Genomic DNA, 23200 nt, shown 5'->3' with positions numbered 1-23200 from the left:
CATACACATCTCTCTGTGTGCATAGTAAGTCTGCATGGTGTTTACAAGTCGGTTCAGAACATCGGCTCCACTTTGTCCCGGCTGTGCAACTGCCTTACCAATTCTCTGTAACTTGATTAAACCTCTGCAAATAGGGTCAGTACCTGAGGAGAGCTAAGTTTTAGGTCTCCGAGCCTTGGGGAAGGAGGAACCGCAGAGGATACATGCGCTAGCCCAAATCCTGAGTCCGGTCCCGGGAGTTTGGTGCTGCGATCCCGGAGCACTTTGCGTGACTTCTGCTGCCGAGAAAGGGGGCTGGGGTTCCTGCATTGTTACTGCCGCTGTAGCCTGAGCCAGCTGGTGCTTTATGTATGAGCTGCACTTACTCTGCTGTTACGGAATGGGCTTTGCACGTGAATAAAACGCTGGCCGTAGGAAATGATCGGAAAATCCGAATCACCCAGAGCACAGCCCGGCCAAAGGGAGCAAGCCGGGAGAGAGCGATGTGTTCAAAGCTGCGCGCTCGGGCGCTTGTTCAGAAGCCCGCCGTGCGGGCTGCAGGAGCAGATGGCTTTTCGCAGCGCGAACCGCGCCGTGCGCAGGCTCCGCAGGGCCGCCGGCGGGCGCGGTGCCGGCGGGGCGCGGTGCCGGCGGGGCTCTGCCGCGGAGGAGCAGCCCCTGGCCCGGCCCGGCCCGGCCCGGCCCGGCGGACAGCCCGGTCCCCTGGCGGGCTATTGTCTCACGTGTCAGAGAGACGTTCCGAGCCGTCCCTTTCATCCCGGGCAGCTGCCTCGTTTCAGAGATAAACAGCAAAATAGAGTGTGCTTGTGCTGAGGTGCGGAGGCTGCGGCGCCCGGGTGAAGCCCTCTCAGTTTTCAGGAAAGGTTTCCCACATGGTCGCATCTACCAATCACAACAGAAAGGACCAAATTCATCCTGGCTGCATTTCACATATACTCAATGGAGTTATAGAATCCAGGGATAAATCGGGCCCTTTGTGGTGGATGCCCCAGGATATTTCAAGAGAGATCCCAGAGGTATGACTGTTAGCGTTGTTTTAAGTAACTATTTTGCAGCATCTGGCAAACGTGCGCTATATTTTGGAAGTTTGTGCCAGGAGTGAACTTGGTTCAGCAGGAGGAGTTCAAATGCAAAGGAGCATTTATGCGTTCATTAATTTTCTGTTAGTGCTCTGAGGCTATTGCTACTTTTCATCTGTGGTTTGCTGTTCTCTATCGTCACTTTTGTAAATTGTAACAGTGAAATGTTGCCACGTGAAAAGGTTGGGCTGATATTAATGCCATAAGAACCAAAGTGTTTGAAGACCTGTTTGGCAGTGAAACTGGACAAACGTTATTAAACCTATCAATGATTTAAAGCTTCAGAAAGAAGGTAATGACTTGAATACACATTTCACTCATCATTCTTGAGATAGTGGCCAGATTTAATTTAAAAGTTAAATGCTTTGGAAAATCAGGAATTACTTTAATATATTAAATCATTTTCCATTTAAGTTCCTTAAATAATTTTTGGTGTGTTGCACTCCAAATCAAATAAATTAATTTATAAAGTAGTTTTCAGAATTTCTTTACTAGCTGGTTGAAGCTTCTTTCAAGTCATGCCATGTATGAGGGAGCAAACTGTTCTTTTCAAATGCAAATGAGACACTCATTCTGTAGACAAGTTGCAACTCTTCTATTTCACTTTGCCTGAACTGATAATGTGCTTAAAAGTGCACAGTCATAAGACATATGTTTTATGCTTGGAAAAGACTTACCAGGAATGTTTCAATATCAGATATCTAGTACAGAACAAATGTCTTTCTCAGACGTCTTTACCACTGACCATTGATAACATTAAATGGACAGAGTTAGATTTGCCAGGCCCCTTGGAGGAATACATTTAGTGAACATTTCATTTTTCACCCCTTCACTCTCTCCGCTTGCCCAGCATGATTAACACTGCTGTGAAAACTTATCTGACTTGTTCTAAACATGTCATCATGTTACAGTATTGCTCTGTCACTCATTTTCAGAGTATTTAGGGAGTTTGTAGGGCGGGAGGCCTGCAGAATTTTCTGTTCAGTATGTTTGGTTGAGTGTTTGCTTTTGAACTCTCCCAGGAAAGGCGATGATGGCTGGAGTGTGATGGATCCTTGTTCTGGACCAGAATGGTGGTCTTCATTAGGAGTTTACCTGCAAAACTCATTCAGAACTCATTCAAGATCCTCTGGGTTCTTGTTTCTTGTAAAGTTAGTTAAAACTTGCTTTTGGCACTTTCTAGTGGGCTTGACACTGTTTTTCATATCTAGCTTTTGGTGGTGTTTTTCCTTTTATAAATTTGCCAGACTTTGATTCTTTACATTTGAAGTTTTCTTGAGCTGCTGGTGGAATACATTTAGAATGTATTCCACAAATACTTAGGCTTTTTAGTTTTCTAATTGTTTTGTTAGTATTAGTTGTTTCTCCTGATCAGATGATTGTTTGTAGCATGCGAGTTCCCAGGCACATGCATGGGAGGTATTGACTGTGCATTTTTCTGTAGCCAGAGGAAAATAATGTAGATTCAAACAATCGCCTCTTATCTTACAATTTTCAGTTGGCAGGCTTTGTTTCAGAAGACTGCTTAGATCTTTATTTTACAAACCTAAAATAGCATTCTAAGCATCTTATCCTAATATTTCTCTATCTGCTGTGAAAGCTCATTATGCTCTGCATATATTGTTATGCAGGCTTTTCCTTGTTTCTCTTGCATTACCCATGGAGAGAGAAAAGTGAAGGAACAATGCAAACAATGTTGGTTATGACAACTGTGAGAGGTATCTCTTATACAAACAGACAGAATGGACCGTATGCTTTAGTATATAGGTCAGCTTTTGAAATAACATAGTGGAGCTCTTATGCTGGACAGATTTAGGGTTGGAGTTGTACTGTTCACCCCCTGAAACTTGAATCATAATTGCAGTTCAGATATGTTCAGGCTAATGTGAATAGTCTGTTCAGTTGAAGTTTATTTTAGGAAATGTCATGTTCTGTAATTGAGTTGAGTGGTATAAAAGAAATAACTGATAATCCAAGTGTCTTTATTTGATAGACTATGGCCAGTGATTTCAAGCTGCCTGAAGAAGTCAGATGATAAGTTTAAATGTTTAAGTAGAGAGAAATAAATAACAGCCTCATGGCTTTCCCTGCTGAAGTATCACCTGCAAAGACCTACTTCGATCAGTACTGTAAGAAGGATCAGTATATGTTAATTTTCATGTTTGCAACTTCACAGTGTTTTCAGATATCTGCTCACATAAAGTGCAGTTATATAATTGTAGTTTGACACAGCTAATGACAGGGATGCTGACCTCTGCCATCAGTAGGCAGAAAATAATGGTCTTTACTGCGACCAATGGTTAGCCTTGCAGAATTATACACTGGATTCTTCTGTGATTTGCTATCTTGTTCAAAAATACAGGAGCCTACAACTCATCTTTCTTGTATTCACTGGTAGTTGTCAGTGCAGTGGAAAAATACAGCCAGACAGCAGAGGTAAAATGATAGACTGTAGTTGTTTTTAAAAAGAGGAATAAAGAGGAGAAAGGAGAGAGAAGGAAGCAAAACCTTTCATATGAAAAAAGCAGAGTGACATTGGGTAGAAGTGGATAAGGAGATATAATACAATGCTTTGTAAGCAGGTAACAATCCCATTTGTAATCAGAATTCCATGGAGCAAAAGTGCATTTATTTATACTCAGCGTTTAGAGTAATTTATTGTGTAAACTTAACCCTAACATAGAGACTATTCAAAATAAAATGTTCCATGGCTATTTACAAAGTGTACATTATTTCCAGGGGCTTGTTTCCATCCAGTCTCTATCTCAAACTCAGAATTGTGGCAAGCAGGCTCTCTGAAGGACAGCTCTAAAGCTAAAATACTATGTTACTGTTCTCACAGTATTTTAGATTATGCTCATATTATTTATCCTGAACATATTCCCCCCACCCCCCCTTAAAAAATACCTTCTCCTCTACTGCATTAGCACCATACTTGAAATTTGTTACTGTTTCATAAAGGAAAGATTAAACAGTTGCATTAGGATGACTATTGATTTTCAAGTGTTAAGTCTCTTAGTTTCAGAAATACCACATATGAAGAATGGAAATGGTCTTTTCTTTCATTCCTTAGTATGTAGTCTTAAAGTTGTGGGCAAGTCTCATGTGTGCCTCCTTAAATTCCAGTGTTTCTGAAAAGAAGTGGTCCCAATTTTAGTGGAACATAGAAAAAGATTTATGTATGTGCTTTTGAGAAATCTTTCTTAAAGATTTCTATAAACCAAAGCATTTGCAGTAATTTATTTTTTTTCTTTCTGCCAAATATCAGTACTTTGAGAGGAATTATGTTTTATTCTCATACCAGAATGATGTGTTTCATCTCTAGAGCATTACCCTCAATCAGCCTATCATGAGGTCTTATGGAAGAGAAGTGAAACCAGTAAATTATTAAGAATGCTGAATTAACTAAACACTACAGCACATGTAGTACCTTTGGTGTTTACATTAAACCAAAGAGGAGCTGGAGCTGATTTTGAGGAGCTGATACTGGGAAAGACTGGGCAGTTCCAGCTTCTGTTGAATTTGGGATGTTTTGGGCATGATCACACTTTACCATGAAGAAACGAGCACCCTTTGGCCCTCAGATTCCACATTAGCAGGACTTTCTTGTCTTGCTAAAAATGTACAGAAGCATTTGAAAAATGGACTCTGTATAAAACACAATTTATATTTAAGCAGAGAGTTGTCCTAATCATGGTAGGATTTAGATTAAAGTGCTTGGATATTTAAATCCTGTGTTGATGATAGATATAAAAAAGCTTAGATGCTGAAAGTAAAAAGCTTCCTTTAACTGTGCTCTCAGCACTGCTCAAGAATGACCTGAAAGCACCACTTCGTGTGGTGAGAGGGTACTCCCTGGATCAGTGCAGACCTTGGCTTCTGGTACTGACAGCAGAGGCAATTAGTGGCAGCTTTGTTTATCTTTTTGAAGAGGACACATGCTCAATGTCTAGCATAGAGTGCATACAATAAGATACTTATTTTAAATATAACCTACATTTAAATGTTTTGCTGTTGCAGTTGGACTATGTGATTGTTGTAGATCCCTTCCAACTGAAATAGTCTATTCTGCTGGTTTAGCTACGCAACCACATACCAATTTTCTGCCCAAAGAATGATTTCTCATTAAAAACGTTGAGTTATAAACTGCTTCAAAACATGGTTTATAGCAGATTCGCCAAATGACTCTTAATTATAGCAATGCTTCCAAAATACTTTCAGGCATGGAATTCACATCAGCCCAAATGAGATTTTCTTGATCATAATGCTTTTCCCTACAGCGTTCAGTTAGAAAATGGCAGTGTTGCGTTATTCGATGGTTAGGCACAGATCATGTAGCCGTAGCAGCAGCAACAAACTCTGCCCCTCCAAAGCGGTGAGTGCACATAAGAAACTCTTGTCCCCCCTTCTAATGGAGTATCTGCCATTTATGTTCATTGGTAGCAATCAGTTTTCAGTTAGCAGATCATCAGATAAGACATTTAGCTCTTGATTTAGACCTTCAAACTTAAAATTGTTTTTCAGCAGGCATCTTGGTGCAACCCACATTTGTAATGTCTGTGGTTTTGTTTTGCTTCTTATGTTTGCAGCAATTTATTTTTAGCATTTGAATTTCATATGGCTCTAATAATATTTATATCTTATCTTTCAATTGCACATATGCTAACACTGTTCTTGAACTGTTCATTTAGTATTTCTCACTGGCCTGCTATTTGATTTGCTACAGACCCTTGTTGAATGGTTTCCTCCCAAGGAGCATGCTGCTTTCTAAGTTGCAAAACATACTTGAATTACATGAGCATCTGACAAATCCAGGTTAGTGGAAATGTCAGAATGTTTTAGCATTCACATTCTTGACTGTTAAACCACTCTCTACCAATCAAAAGGGGCACGAGAGGGTTTTTTCAAAGGTACTGCTGGCTAAGCATGGAAATTGAGCTGCTGTGGTAGTACTTTTGTCTCCTGCTATTGTTGTTGATGATTATATGGTCTTAAAGGTTAAATAGAAGTTACTGTAGCTGGTATGTATTTTTGTTATATTAAGAAAATCTGTAGTGAATTCCAGTTCTTATTATATATGCAAGAATTCAGAACTCTTAAGTCAGTGATAATCTGTACTTAGGGGAATGGGTCAGTAAAGGAAGTATGAAGCCTGCAATGTGAAGTAAAATATTTATCTAGACAGTTCCTTCTAGAAGATTATGTAAAAATGTTAATTTCTGTTGTATCTATGCTACTCTGTACATATATACACACATGTAGATTTCTGCTTCATTACATATATATCTGACTTTGAAAGAAGTGAACTTACTCTGAGACTGTATAGTTTCTATCCTGTACTATAAGTAATTGGATTTGAAGTCATAATCGGGTCACAGTTGCCAAAGTGGGAAGGTTTGTGTTCATGAATAAGAGAAAACATTTGTTTCTCATATGATCATCATGTTTGCATCAATATGAAATAATAATAAATATTAAAAGGAAAAATAATGGTGAAAAGGGATTATAACCTTTCAAAAACATATAATTGATCATTTGGCAGATAAAGTTGTGAACATTAGTCATAGAAACCTGAAGATAGTAAAGGCTTAATATCAAAGCTAATGATTTATTTTATGTTAATGACTTTCTGCTAGGGCATAAAAGACTGCTCATAATGGACTCTCAGTGCTGTGTTCAGTTGCGAAGGCTAATGGGATAATCTTACCCAAAACAGCTTTTTGAAGTAAATTATGGTGTTATTTTTTCAGGTTAATTCTTGAAAATGTATTATCAACTGATTCTTTAAGAACTGTTTGTAGTCTTTATAGGAAAATATAGGGCAAGTTCTTTTTTATTCACCAGCAGTTTTCTTAATTGTGTTGGAAATGTCTGTATTTTTTCTATGGTTCTGAAAAGTAATATTCAAGATATGGAAGTCATTCAGTCACTTCAGTGTTTTTTATCATAGGGCAATAGGTTTTTGTGAGGCACATTTTTTTTTACAGGTTGAACAAAGGAAAATAATTATTTTTTAGTGGCTTAACCACTTATTAGCTAAATGGCAGTAAAACTCTTAGTTTTGCATTGAGAAGTTTTTAAAATCATGTTTACAATTAGTTATAACCAACATTATATTTCAATAAGAGATAATTTGCCTACTAAAGTTCACATAATGTGCTAATCATGTGTAGTGGTTAATAAAGGCCTCCTATCTCACTCCCCTGATGGCTATAAAAGGCCTATTATGTTCATGGCAGCAGTTCAGGTACAGCTGCTGTGTGTTAATAATGCATCATTGTCCCACTAATAAACACAGCAAAGGTCAGCAACCCTGAGCACCTAAAACACCCATTCTCTTTCCAAAATATTTATTAACACATTAATGGTGTATCTATTCATTTTGGTTAGGATTATATCAGTTAATGACCCTCACAGAATACTGTGTGCTCAGATTTTGCAAACTACATGGTGTTGTGGGCTGCTGCACTCATTTTTCCTCCTAAACACTTTTCATCACAACTATGTGTTCCTTTTTGAAGACTAGCATGAAGACTAACACTTCACAGTGACCTTATGATTAACTTGCTTTGTTACTTTGTTTGGCAGTTTTCATTTTTTTCCTCAGCTAATTTAAGATTCTGTCTAGAGACTGAATTTTCATGACTTAAGACACTTTGTAGAAATTCTGTGTGCTAAAAAAACTATGTGACTTTGTAACAGACATTGGCACATGCATGCACAGAGACATGCATGTATACATGTGTGCGTATGAGCACTACTTCCCCCAGGTTCCATGCATAATTTTATACTAGTTACTTATGTTTTCCTTTTTAGCATAGATTGCTGTATTCATAAAGGTTTTTTAAAATGCATTTTCTACAGACAAAGAACATACTCACATGGGATTTCCATTTTGCCAGGGAAACATGCAAATCAATAGGCCAGCACTTATCTACATTAAAATTAGGTACACTGTAATTTATGGGTGTAGTGATATTGTATTTGTCTTGCACAGCCTCAGATATTCTTTAATGTAGCCTTAGTCTGTGTCTGTAGAGAAAAGCAAAAGTGTTAATTGAACAAAATCTCTTTTTCTGATCTTGTAGTATTGTCTTTTGTTATCTGTTACTCATTTTGAAAACCTGATTTCTTTTTCTTGTGCTTGTGATTTACAAACAAATGTTTACAGGGCAGAAAAATACTAATACATTTCCATCTAGAGCAATAAAAAAGCTTAACTAGCTGAAGGGTTTCTTTTTGGTGTAGCACATAGCTTCAATGACACATTGTCATGCTTTAAATATATAATACATACAATAAAATATGTACAGGCACAGTTGTGATATATGTAGTGTCTGGCTCCATTGCCATTGTTTGTAGTCTCTACGGTTGTCATACATTGTTCTTTGCACATCATACCATTACAGCAGAATTTGACACAATTTCTAGCTTTCAGTCCTGCACCATTTTCATTGCACAATATACAAGAGTTTGACAGGGTGTGTTGAGGACAACTCTGGCAAGCAATTGATATTTTGAAGTGGCAAGCGTTTCAGCAGCTGCCTGCTTGTGAAAAAGGAATGATAAGGTATACTGTATTGTTAGTTTCAGGCAAAGCATTAAGGTTTAAGCTCTGTAAAAATGTACACATTATTCGTCAGTGGTGAAGCAAGCCTTTTATGTTTTTTAGAGCTTAGCTCTCTGGCTGATGTGAACTAGAATGACATTGGTTTAATGGTCAGTAAATGAATAGGAGTACTTTGAATTTGAACCACTGCCAATTTTGCACCGACAAAGAGACTGACAAAAGAAAGATTTTATGTGAAAGCAAAGCACAAGCAATGTTTGGGAAGGTGGGGAGAAGGGCAGAGGAACCCAACAGAAAAATTCTCTAATGTAGCTTTGTAATGATTCTAAAATTGTTAAAACACATCCATTTTGCATGGCTCATCGGCTACAAACCTAAGCTGTTTCATCTAATGTTCTTTAAAACCTGTTGTATACACATAGTCTTTTAGAATATATTCATATGGAATTTACAGTGTGTTTTTCTAAATACCACACTGTGCCCTGAAGGCCTACTGGCAGAACATCAGAGTTGTCCACTGCTGGAGTTCCCAAGTCTCTCTCTATCTGGTAGTGGGAAATTGTAGTTTAATCAGTTATGGCACTTTCAGTGTGTAACATTCATTAGTAAGGCAATTTGTCATGACTGTTAATAGTCAGGATGCATCTGCTCTCTCTTCAGTTATGGAGTGTGATAAGCAAGAGGGCAAATATTTCAATATTTAATAATATTAGGTTGTTTGAAAACTGTAATACAAGGTTAGTGCTCAAAACACAAACATCAGATTATTGGCAATCTATGTGTTTTTACTGGTTTTACCTTTATGGATTGGATTAGAAAGTACCCTAATGCTCTTACGAGTTGTGCATTACATGACTGGGTATTAGAAAGTAAATGTTAGCATCTTCAATGTTTATCAAAGACTTTTCCTCTGTTTTCCTCTGTAAATTGCAAGGTAGGATATTTTCACAAAGTTGCAAATACCTATAATTATTTTGCAGTGTATCAGTAATAAATTGTTCACAGTATCATTTTTGGCAGTAGCAGACCTTTTTCAGTGTTAGTTTTGTGTCCGGACAGCTTATAATGTCATGTTATAAAAGATATTCGAAGCCTACCAAATAGGCAACATGCAATTAGAATAGTGTTCTCTTCTCACTAGAAAACAGCTTGTAATCATTGTTCATTGTACTAAATATGAAAGGATAAATTGTTTCCTACATCCAAGAAAGGTTAGAGAGGGTTTTTTTTTCACATATATCTGATAACCCTCGTGTATTACATAATATGATAGCTTCACACACAATAGCTTTGTGACACATTTTAATTTTTAATGAAAAGCCCCAAAAATTTTAACATAATTATTTCTTTAGAAACCGAGCCCAATCTTGGTAAAATCCGTTCTTGCTAATAACAAAAGCTGTTACTGTTTAAGTTCCTGTTCAGCAGTTAGTTGGTACGCTTCACTGGATGTTGTCAAAAAGGCTTTTCTCTTGATTGACAACCCTGTAGGAATGTGAATGGAGATTTTAATTGCATATCATGTGTGCATATCAGAGTGAGTGGATTCACTGACTCTGCTTAGCTCTGTATCTCTACAGGTCAGCCATGCCAAAACACTTATTTTTTTAATAAGCAATTGATATATTTTCCAATGAGGGAGAAAAAGGGCATGCAAGTGAAGAAGGCACTGTAAAGCAAAATGTTGCTGTGAATTTTGGAAGACAAATTTTTAATACAATTAAGAGGTGTTTTGATGGAAATTCATATCAAGTCTAAACTGACCAAGGACTGCTAGAAATATGTTTATCTTTTTCTCTTTTCTTTTTTTTTTTTTTTTCTCCAAGACTACTTTGAACAAAATCAGTTAAAAAAAAAAAAGTAAAATGAATGGAAAAATTTACTGAGGTAGGCTGCTATCAAGTCTTGTCTCCTTATAGAGACAAGGGGAAATGATGGAAGTTTTCCTGTATATTGAGAGCTAATGGGATTTATTTTCCATACTGTATTTGATGCATACTTTTTGGGGCAGCACTGCTAATTTAGGGCAAGAGTTATCTCAATAAGGACCTCAGTTATAAGTCTGATACTAAAATCAAGTTCTGATATCAACTGTAATGCAACTTTAATATTTTTTTCCTTAAGAGCAGTAAATTATACATAACTACAAAATAACTCTGCTAAACAGACCCCATTATTTTCCATAACCAAGAACATAAAAATATGAAAGCCAAATATTCGTTATTAAGAATAATTATTATATGTCAATAAATTAGATTTCAAGTTTCATTTTGCATCAAAAACCACAGCATTGTTTGTATTCTTTTGAAAGCTCATAAAGCATCAGCAACTGAAAGCATAGCTATGAGAAAGTTGTGAGGAACTTTTAGCTGAGTTGTTTTGTTCCAGTACAGGGACATCAAAATCTAAAGGAGGATGACAGTTGCATTTTTCTGTGAGGACCCCTGGGAAGGAATTGTTACTTAGTAACAAAGTTTCTTTCCTCTTTTCTCCTGGTTTGTTTTGAATGAAAAGCAAATTTTGCTCTTTCACCCTTTGTGTAAGGCCAACTCTGGCTTTCAGGTTATATTTGTGTAAAAAGTGTAGGAGGAAAGTATACTCACCACTTGTTGAAGGCACATCAAATGGTCTGACAACATGCTGGCACCTTTATGGATCCTGTTTGCTCCTGTGTTGGACTAAAGTGTATCTCACCCAACCTATCCTAAACATCAGTAAACCCTCAAGAGTGCTTAAAATAAGTGAATACCTTAAGAAGAAAACCAGTGAGATTTAATTTAATGAAGCAGATCACTTCAATATATGACATTGATGTATGGTTGGATCTACTAGAATCTATGGGTTGTCAAGATTTGTAAGTAAAAAATACAGCACCAGGTCCACCAGACTGAAGGGAAAATTCCAGAGTTTTAAATTTTAAACATGTATGAAATGAAGAATTTTAAATTTTTTTATCAATGTTGAGGAAAGAATCTACTTAGATTTTACAACATTTAAATACCAGAGCCATTTTTGTAAATCACCATAGTAGCTCTTGAAACAAAGTTGAAAAATTGCAATATTGATGTCATGAAGACTACATTTTTCAGGACTTGGTTAGGTTACAAAGTCAGTACTTTAATGCTGGGAATGGCAGATTTAAGTATATCTTAATTTTGCTCTTTAGTATGTTATTATCAGCAGGAATTGGAGTGAAACAGAGGATGTGGAATGAATGATCATGCCATTGCAACCTTATCATTAATGCAGTTGCAAATTGCACCAGAGCAACACTTTCAGGCAGGCTCAAATTTGCATTCTTTACATTTTTAACCTAAAAAATATTGTTTCAAAAATATTTTTTTGTGTGTGTTTTGCTGATTCATTTGATCATATCCATGTCATTCATTGCTATTGTCTCTTAGGAGAGTCTGAGTTTATCAGCATTGCCGCACAGATTTTTCTGCTGTGGAGTTAACTCCTTTTTAGTAGCAGGGAGAATTTTGTCATGGTGAGTCAAGTAAGAGCCAAGTCTTGGTGTGGCTAGGAAGATCTTGGGTTCTCACTTACCAATCCTTTCCTTCTGATGCTTTGGTGCAGGCTGTCATGACTCATGCATTATATTCTACAGGTTTTGGATTGAACATGAGAATACCTGTTTTATTATTTTGTCATGATGCCCCCATTTCAGGCTGAGGAACTCGAGCATAAGTTAAGGCCTTAGTATTTTCTAAACTTCATCTCTGAACAAAAGGCACTTCTCTATCTCCATATAATTTATTCTCCTGAATTCAAAAGATGTCCTGCAGATAATGGAGCTGGTTGAGTTTCCTTAAGGCTAAAAATTCTCCAACTCTAAATACAGATATTGTGACCAAAATTGCAGTCACATGTACTATAATTAAACTTACAATTGTAAGTAAAGTAAGAGAAAGCCTATTGTGAATGTATTTATTATCATATATATAGTTACTGTGCTTATAGAAATAATTAGAGAGGTATCTGTTACATAAATGCTTCTCCTAAGTTTTCTAAATTTGTATAAATTATTTCAGTTCTAGTAAAAACAGGGATTTAGCTTAAAAATCCTTAGGGCTTGTCCTATAACATTCTTCTGTGGAGATAGAGACAAGTCCATATATATAATGATAAAAGCTCAGAGAAAAAATATGTTTGAAAAGGAAAAACATGTTACTCAGCAGAATCTATTGCCCTTTTAAGAATGCTTTCTCAGACAGAGGACTTTCTCAAACAGAACACTACAGTGAAAATAATAAAGTAGAATTCTCAAACTTGGCTGTAGTTTTATTAACTCTTTTCAGAAATTCAAAATTTAAATGTTAATATTGACTGCAGAGTAAGATAGTTCTGAATTTAGGAAGAATTTAGAAGGTTTTGGTTGGAGCAGAGGACTACAGACTTTCTAGGAACAAGTTTATTACAATGGAGCCCTTAACCTGCTGCTTCCTACATGGTTGCCTGGGATTTTAGCAATGCTGGAAGCTCTTTTTTAGTGGTGTTAAGTGGTATTCTGGAGCAATGGGGCACACTGATGTACCAGTCCTGGAAGTTAATTTTGTACCATTTTCCACTCATCAGAATCTTTCCTTATTATAACTACTGAGCTTTTAATGGACTTGTACAAAGCTTAGTAATTAAAAAAAAATCACAGAATCAGAGAATATTCTGAATTGGAGAGTGTCATAATCTTCAGGTTCTACTAGCCTGGGTAAGGAAGAAATGCTTTGAAGAAATATGAGTTTTCACACACAGTGGTAGTGAGTGATCAGTCATGTGTGGGAGAGAAGAGCAGGGAAGGGGAGCACTGAGTGTTTAAGGAACTCATGTAAGCAAAAGAGCTGGGTCTGTGGTCCTTCATGCTGGTTCAAGAATGTGTTTGTATTTTGCCATCACTGAACACCAGTTTCTGTTCTGCCAGGACCCTCCTTTCTCCCCTTATGTTTCAAGTATTCACTCTACAGAGAGGCTGAACTTTGAAAAGACAAGCAAATTGCATCTATAGCCTATCTGTCATTCAGAGATTTAGGAATTTATATCTGTCACTCAGAGATTTAGGAATTTATACTAGAACAGAAGAAGATATGGAGATATTCTGTAGAAAGATTTTCTGACTGGTCTTGGCTAAAGTTGGATACTGTTTCCACCAGTATGGACACCTAAACTATCTCCAGGGCAAAGCTGACTAGGTGAGTCTTAGATGAGTAGACACATCACCAGAGGGTCCTGAAGTACCTGTACTGACAGTGGAGAAGGGGTGTGTGGAGTGTGCCCCAGACAGACTAATTTTCACTCTGAGTTCTCTGGGGTGAATAAAAAATCTCAGGTTCACATACCTAGTGTGATAACATGTCTGCTTTAAGGAAAACAGCCAAATTCAGATTTAAATGACAGCAGAGCTATTAGGATCAGGACAGATCAACTGAAGTAGTGCTGTATGATGTTGAAAGTCATGTGAATGTGGGTTTGCAGAAGTCTTTGTGATGCAGATATTGCTTTTTCTGTGAACTTGCATGACTCTAGGCAATGTTTGCTGGCTCATGGGATAAACTCCCCATGCTGTAGGGGTTTCTTTGTGAAATGCTTTTTGTCTTAGTCCATGTTAGTCATGTTAGCTATTCCATTGCAGCATTCATTGGCTACTTTCCTCACTCATATTCTGTAGAAAGTCCTGACGTCCTGCAACAGAGACTGATTTACCATTTCTTACCCGGAATTTTCTTTTAAGAAGATGAAATCCAAAATATCAGGAAATCCTTTTTTTTTGACCATTGTATAGATGAGATCTCATAAGAGAAATGGGGAAATGTAGCATAACCAAAAATATATAATGGTGAGAGAAAAAGCAGAAAGAGCAGTCTCCAAAAATGGATGTAGAGATTCTTCAGCAGAAATTAAATTGTGGAGTAGAAGTAGAGAAACACTGTGAGATGCTATGTCATCTCCTGTCCCAGTCCCCACACCCCTTCCTCCTTCATTTCTGAAAAAAAATCACTCTCCTCCACATCACAATTTGTTATCTTGTAACTTGGATGAGAACCTTGTTCTTCCTCCACAGCAGATCTTATTTCAGTCCTTATCTTGTGGTTCAATAACTTATGCCTCTGGCCCTTAAAAATAAAAAAAATTCTGATGAGTTTGAAGTACAAGGAGTAGACCACTCAGATATGTGAATTCTTTTTCCTTTCGGGCCACTCCACAGAGCTCCATAGAGATAATGATACTATTTGGGTTTTAGTTTTACTTCTTCTTGGAGTTGACTGTTTAGATGAGAAACTGGCAAAAAAATTCCACTACACAGAAATAGTTAAAAGGAATTAGCCTAAAATTGTTAACCACACAAGTGCTGAGGGGCTTGAAAAGACTTGCTTATACCCATAAAAGTAAGGAAGAGAAACGTAAAAATTAGAGTTGGAATTCCATATTTAGTTTGAAATTTCTAGTGATGGCAAAATAATTTGTATATAGGATTATTACTTTTTGGCAAGACCTGATATATCTAAACACTTTTGGGTGGGCTAAGGATGAAGTTTCATTTTAACTTTTAACTTAAAGAATTTCCTTGCTTTGTGGTTTTAGACTTTATATTAACTTTTAATAAGCATTAATTTTTATGGTACAGTTCCTTTGTAGAAGATACTGTTTTTACACAGAAGTAGTGCTAAGTCTGTTGCATTAGATTTTACAAGGTAAACTTCATTATATTTGTCCTGACAAAGATTTATTTCGTCTACGATACAGAACTGTGACAAGATGTTTGTGAAGGAATTAAACAAATCTTGTATTTTCTTACCATTTTTTTCCCATTATCCTAGGAAGTAATGCCACCATGTGAAAAACTTTACCCTCTTGGTGCTTTATTATATGGGCTGAAATACACTCGTGAGTATCTCATTACATCCTGTGTGCACCACTTGTATAGGACTGCCAGCATCTGTCACCAGTCCTGCCTTAATACAGTTTCCCATTTTGAGTATCTTGTGTTTAGACTCAGTGCAGTACAAGTACAAAGCTGCTGTATTTTAGTGTTGAATTTTTAATAAGTTTCATCCTTTTTAATGATTTTGTTAGTAAACAGAATTGGACTTTATTTTTGAAGATACCACCGTATTTGAAAAGTACCTATTCTTTCCTCCCTTGAAGTGTTTATAGTACATTGTGTACTTCTCTGTATCCAAGTCTCCAAATTAGTTCTCCATGTATCTGAGTCTCCAAATTAGTTTGCATCACCTCTGTTATAAAACTCCTTTTCTTCCACCACTACTCTGAAATTGCCTTTCATACTCAGTATAACCTATGAATTGGTCCTGCAAGTGAGTCATTCCAAGGTTGTTATTCTTCCCTTATAACTATATTTAATAGAAAATACTGTGCTCTATGTTATGTCCATCTTGTTCAAATAGAACACTCTGCTGAGATGGAAAAGGAGAATGCAATATCAGAATACATTTAAATGTAATAACATCTCTGGAAAATTTCTTTTTATGGTACAGAAATAACAGCTCTTCTGCCATTATCTCTGTTTTGGCTTTTAGAGCCTTGTGGTACCAGACTATTTCAGTGACTGGCTTGGCCTTGCAGCTTTTACAAATATAATCCTAGGAAAAATGCCACTAATGTCCAGAGGAGTTTTGTGTTCTTCAAGGACTGTGATTTGGCCTCTGGTGGGCTATATAGGTCTGTCTTAGGAACCCTTTTTCCCTGAATAAAACATGACATAAAATTTAGTGGTTTATCTATCCTGCACATTTCTTCTATTAGCAAAATGATACACCTGGGGTTAATTTTCAAGATTATTGCATTTTATACTTATTGACCCTAAAGAAATCTTACTGTGAACATTAAATTCATTTTCTATTGAGTGTTGTTTTTCCTATAAGTATGTTAATCCAGTATTAACTATCACACTTACATCGCATTTTACCTGGCCCTCCTGCAGTTGCAAAACTGTGAATGAAGTTCATTTGAATTACTCTTTCCTCAAAAAATAATTAGTTATTTTTATTTTCCCTGTATAGTGGGTCAATTCAAAGGGAATTTCATGAGTAAGACAGAAGCCCACACCAGCTGTGCATCTCGGGTAAGAAACAAATGCACACACCCACAAATCTGCTGCATCTCTGCAATGGTCTCTATAGGATTTCCTCTAGGTCCTTTTCCTGTTAAGTAGGATAAAGAGTGTTGGTAGTTTTAAGGGAACTTGCACTTAACTTCAGCTGTGGAAAACTCATGTCAGAAATCTTGTTTTTGTTGTAAAATAGTTACACATCTTTCTATCCACATGTTCTCACCGGATTGTTCGGAAGCATGTGACACACACGAAGCTGATGCTCTCACAGTGTGATTCAGGCTGCTGCCTGCCTAAGACATATCGAAGACCAACTGTTACTACTTGTAAAAATTTCCTTGTAATGTTTCCTTTACATCCATTTCAAAATTCAAAATCCTTGCAAAAGTAGATACATGCAATTAAAGAATCACTGTATTTTCCTGAGACTGGGAATTTGCTCACTGCTCCTTTGATCTCTTTCTTGACCTTATTCTATGTTACAGATTTGTTGCTGTGATCTACAACAGACTGTGGGTGTGGTTGAGTGCTGGGTAATGTGAATTTATGCTACCCTGCCTGTTGTAGAGTAGCATTCCATGCAGATACTTCCATGCCCACACAGGATGCCTTTCTGTAATGATACTCTGCTTTGAAAACAAATGGACATTACAGCTTTCTAATATTTCATACTAAGTTCTTGTTGTAACTGGTGATATGCTCTGGTTTGTCATGTGTCTGCAAGAAAAGTACCAAGCAAAGAGGGAGCCGAGTTCACATTTATTTACAATTTTATATGGATTTTAGCCAGTTCTGAATCTGCACCCTAAAGTTACATGGGGATTTTTAAAAATGGAGGATGTGCTTCAAATTCATATGGGTGGGTGCTAATATGTTTGTGTGTGCAAATCCCATGTATATATGTTCCTTAGGTATATTTTGAAAATAACCTATAAAGGCACTATTAATGCAAATAATTAAAGAATGAAACTTCAAAAAATTCACCAGTGGATGTGATTTCAGTGACAATCAATGTCTCACTTAAAAAGTGAGATTGAATATGGTTCAGCATTGGCAGGCTTGGCTAACTGGAGTGTATAGTAACCATTCTAGTTTACACTAGTTCTAAGTCTGGCTTTGAAAGTGTTTCAGCAATCATTTTGAAGTAGATATCTGAGAATATGAGATACACAGAAGGAAATGTTTCTGTCTGTCATGAAAAATCGGTATCTAGCTAAAGGCTGCAATGATTGTGAAGAATGATAGTATCTAAGATATGCAGTATGCATTTTTGACTGTCAAAATTTGCATATATTTAATGCATTGAACTGTTTTAAAAACACTATTCTTAGAATACTTGTCAAAATATTTTCTATAATGGATGAATTTAAATATAATTAACATATTCATGTTTTAAACTTATTGGCATTTTTTTGTCCAAATAAGTGCATAATTTATACTCAGATATAAATATCTTATACATACTATATTCAGAGGTAGTGTATAGCTCAGGTTTAAATTGAGCTTGGATAATGTTCAGTCATAATACATCTTACTCATCAATACAACTTTCTATAATTGTACATCAATGTTCTCTGAAAGAAGAGGATAAATGTTTTATACCTACAACCTATCTCTTATAGTTGGGGTTTTTAATGGTAGAATAAAAAATTGATGTAAAGCTGCCTCAGATACTGTTTTGTGAAAACTTGTTCTGTGTGTGCAAGACTTAAAAATAAAGGTGCAAGAGCAAATAGTTTAGATGTCAAGTAAGATGACATCTGTATATGCTCTCTGCTGAGTTCTGAGTAATCTTTTGTTAGTTCCCCCAATAATTCAATCTAATCTAATACAGGGATGTAAGTGATATCATGTAATAGGTTTTTGGAATCAATAAATATGCCAAGGTTTTGAATTACTAGCAGTGTAGATGTGGCTGATAAGCTCAATTGTTAGAAAAGTGATCCCATAAAAGTGAAAAGTGAGATCTTTAAAAGAAAAAAAATCAGATAAAAGCCAAATCTTTTATAGAACAGAAATAAAATGTGGCCAAATTCTATTTGCACAAATTTGGGCAAATAACTAATGATATGATAGAAAGAAATATGCAAGTTTAGCAGTGATATTGTTCAGGATCCATGTTGTTAACAATGGATAAGTAAGAATTCTGGGTTGAAGAAATGAGATATCAGTTTTCTCAATCTTCAGAACATCTTCAAAAAACTGCCTTGGTGTTAATATTTAAATTAGAGACTTAGATGTGATTGTGCCAAAGGTCTGTTTTCTATAGCTTAAATACAGGCAAAGCTTTGGGATAGGAATCCTCCATATAACTGGCATGGATGGTTTAGCAGTAGAGATAGGTAATATATTTTTCCTCAAAGTATCCTCTTCTTTGTTCATCTTTCTTGCCAGTTTGTGCCTCAGTTTGTGACTGCCAAGCATCTAAAATTAATGTAAGATCTTATTAAAAAGAGGTCAAGTTTCTGCATGGTATGCTAAGCTTGTGCATAACCACTGGTACAAGGATTCCATATTGAAGGCACATATGTGTAACAAAGATTTTTTTAATGTTGAACACCTGAGATTTTTGGTGTGTGCTACTGGTTTTCCTTGGCTGAGGTTCCTGGTTGTAGCATCCTGTTCTTTGCTGGATATGGATTGAACTGTGGGGCTTTTGCCCCACTGTTCACCAATGGATTCACAATCTGTTCCATAGGTGCTGGAATTTCTGTGTTGGTGATTTTATTTGTACCAATGCACGATGTGGAGGCTGACTGAGAGGGGAGCTGTTGGGATTGAGTGTGTTGTCAGTGCATTTGTTGTGGAGAATGGATAACAGTTCTTCCATGGTATATATTTTACTGGAAGTTCTGTGTATAGTGGCATTTGTAGCACTGAGACATATTTAATGAAGATAATATATTTTGTAACTTTGGCCGTTTTAGTTCGGTATTAATAATTTATTTATATGCTGGTAGGATCCATATTTAGTGTTGTATAAATTAATAACACTATATTTAGTAAATATGAACTATAATCATTGTGCTATTTAATTTGGCTCTAATAAGTACTTGCCAGACTAATGTGTAGTCATGTAGTTGGGCAGATGTACAAAAATGTCATTAACTTGTTTTGATTTGCGGACAGTGATGTATGTGGCAGTGTCTGTGAATACTCCTGCTTTTCTTACACCACAGCTACCTCATTTGCCAAATATGGCTATGATCCTTTGTCCATGTTAATTGAGAATGGCATCCTTATTCATCATGTGCAGGGTTTTTTTCAGCCATTAAAATGCTGTCCAAAGACTACTCAACTGAGGAAAACTACAGAATAATACAGAGTGCTTGTTTATCTGTTGTTGTAAGCCTTCTGTTTTATCCCATTGTAATGAATGGGAAAAGGAGCTCTCACATGTGAATTCAATGCTGTTGCTAAAGAGCACAAATTCCTTTTGGAACATCAGCTTTAATAATTTGACTGAGACTTGCCTGAAATATTTTCATCAGCCATGTCTCTGTTCAGTGTTTCTTCTTATTTTCTTTGACCTTCTGAAAAATAAGTGAAAAATGGATTAAGATAATTTACATTAGTTGTCAAAAACTGTGTTTATTTCTTTGATAACAAAGGTTTCCATTCCTTGATTAAATTTATGTTTATATTTGACATTTTCCAGGGATACATAAATTCATATGACAGTTAAAGTCTACATACTCTCAGTACCTAGTGCCAGGTTGAGTTTAATTTGGACACTTCACATAAATAAAAGTGGTTTTATGTTTCACCTTCATCTGGTAGGTGAGCACTCCACCTTTTCTTGTGAAACATAATCGGTTTTGACATGGCAAAATTAGATCCTGGCTATTTATTATCTGCTGAAATCAAAAACCATAACTGGGAAAGCATGTGGTAAGTCCATTGGAACAGCTTGCATGCAGAGAGGAAAAGAGGAGGCATTCCAATTTTATAAGCTCAAGGTGATTTTCTCTAACACCTAAACCATTTTAATTAATTACCCTGAAAGATTGAGTAAATTATTATTTGAATACTTTATGGCATTACATGTTAACATTTCAAGGACAAAGTGCTGTACTTAGCTTTTCAACAATGCTTCATCTGTCAGAATATATCTTCTGAATTTATGTAGTATACTGCAGAGTAAAGGGTAGTCAGAATTTGAGTACTATGAAATATTACAAGGAAATGAAATGGGAACCCTAATATTTATGGAGATCTGATAGGGACCTACAAATTAAGAAAACCAAGACTTAAGATTTTAAAAAATATTTTCCCTACATTTTTTTAATGTGAAAGTAATAATAGAACCCTATTAAAATGTTGATAGTATTGCGGGTGTAGGCTTTGCTGCTAAGGGCATGTGCATGAAGTACAGCCCTGTATATTTGCTGCACTTGCCCTGTTTACACACTATGCAGACCATCTATGTTTTCTCTTCCTCTATGACTTCCACTTTTGACACTTTTGCTTTAGAAAAAGGTTTATGATATGAAACTAGTACCTTTGTGGTGGATATGCCTTCATGTTTGATATAACCTTTTTTGGATCAGTGGAGTATGTGAAATGTGATAGGTTGTTTAAATGGTGTTTGTAACCAAAACATCAGCTGTAGTCCACAAATATAATCCTTCTTCCACTGGAAGAGCATACAACCTTTTAGTAACTTCAGCCTAGCATCAGTAGATTAGATGAAATCCCCATTTACTGCACTATATTAATATTTTCAATGGCGCACTAATCCAAGAAATAAATGTGTCAGTTACTATGGCTACCCTGTAATGGCCATGGCCATAAGACTGTGCCTTAAGGCCACATAAAAGACTTAATGTACAGATTGAATAGAAGCACATTATTTATTACTAAGCTATCAAGCTGAGAAAATTTAGTGATCTCATTTTTTAGATTTGCTCATTTGACCTGGGCCAATTTGCTTGGATTATAATACTGAGTATTTAAAACCACAATGTTTTCTCAGTTTTAAGGATAAAGTGATTCACACTAATCTTTAGGAACAATTTTGTGGAATTAATGATTTTTATGTTCCTATGATACTTACTGATAGATCCTTGCATTTTTTGTGGTTTGAAAATTAGGCAAGACTTTTTCAGACTTTGAATGAATGCATTGGAATTCAAGTGTACTTCTATACAAAGTAAGGGAGATGCTTCTCCTCTCACGTCTTCCCCACAGTGCCATGATATGTCGAGACATTTGAGCTTTAGATAACTTGAAGTAAGATGGGGTGACCAGCAAGAGTCACTGGGCTTCCCCTGACCCTAGAGAGTCTTTGCTTCTTCAAAGATGGAGCGCTAGAACTGCAATGTGCCTGTGTATTTCCCTGCCTGGGGACCCACGCATGCAGCTCAACTCCCTGAGATGTGTGATGCAAATCTCTTCCCCCTCTGCCTGGGATGACTTTAATACATTGCTCATATGGTAAAAAAAAACCAAAAAACAGTCACCCTTGGTGTACATTGATTCCCACCACAACTTGGCTTCCAGAAGCAGTGATGGTGTGCAAAAGTGAAGAGAGAAGGTGCAGTCCGAGGCATTTCTGTGCTCATTCATACTAGAAGGATCAGAGTCCTTAGAGATGGATTACAGGACTAAAACACTCAGGAGACTCTTTGGTTGCAAATGAGCATAAAATGACTGCAGGGACTGTTATTAGAGAAGGTCTGGGGTCAGAACGCTCAAATACTTAGCTAGCAGAGGAAGATGGTGGGAGAAAGGAGGCAGAGTATTGTGAGAACAGTTTCCTTCTCAGAGTGTTACTCCCCCTACTACTTGAAAGCAGACTATTGAGTCACCAAATGATATAACTTTGCTAAAAAATTGTTTCTTAAATATCATTTGAGTAATCTACATTTTATTTTCTTTCCTGTGCAGAATTTGTGGTTATCACATCATTTCCAAAAGGTTTGTTGAAAGACAAAATTGTTCTTATAAAATACTCTTTTACACTTCCTAAGAGAACTACTAATAACACTCTTAGACTGTGACACTTGCCAAGAGCTGACATTTTCAGAATTTCAAATGTCAATAAAACTGCTTAAAACCTTGTAAGGAGGCTGAGTGAAGACAAGAGAGACTTAGCAGAACATATTAGTGGTTTTAACACGTGTCTGCTTAAGCCTTAAAATTTATGTTCTGAAAAGGCCCATTTCTAGCAAGTCACAATAACCTTCATGACAGGTTTCATCAACATAAATGCTAAAGATGAGTGACAGATATGTATAGCATATAGCTTACATGGAATGTAAATAAAAGTTTTAACCCATTGCAAAAAAGAAAAAAATAATGTGTTCATGAAGTAATATAGACCTAGAAAAGCAGAAGGTAACATTTTTGTCACCTCATAATGACTAGCATTTACACAGGCTTTTTGGTGTATGTTTGCCATTACAAACACTACATTTTCTCTTAAGCATGTTTGTCCATTCAGGCACACCTAGCATAACTAACAAATGGTTATTACAAAGTCTC

The 23200-nt window shown here is 36.4% G+C and overlaps 1 protein-coding gene across 5 annotated transcripts in view; it reads left to right on the top strand.

The window, feature by feature from the left end:
* Positions 1–23200, top strand: part of TOX (thymocyte selection associated high mobility group box) — a 218119-nt gene that overhangs the window by 1414 nt on the left and 193505 nt on the right. Inside the window, exon 2 of one of the 5 annotated variants that reach the window (XM_085573842.1) lies at positions 15462–15528. The exons of 2 other annotated variants lie outside the window; for them this stretch is intronic. Coding sequence is in view for 2 of the 3 variants with exons in the window: in XM_077783505.2 (XP_077639631.1) it covers positions 873–1016 (144 nt within the window). In the remaining variant the exon portion in view is untranslated. Of the gene's footprint in view, positions 1–664; positions 1017–15461; positions 15529–23200 lie in introns of those variants that run through there. 2 more of the 5 variants (XM_077783505.2, XM_077783500.2) reach the window with 2 other exon arrangements.

Source organism: Lonchura striata, chromosome 2, assembly GCF_050655825.1.
Source record: "Lonchura striata isolate lonStrDom1 chromosome 2, ASM5065582v1, whole genome shotgun sequence".
Classification (NCBI taxonomy): Eukaryota; Metazoa; Chordata; class Aves; order Passeriformes; family Estrildidae; genus Lonchura; species Lonchura striata.
The sequence above is the reverse complement of the archived record's forward strand: the minus strand, read 5'-3'. Positions and strand labels throughout refer to the sequence as shown.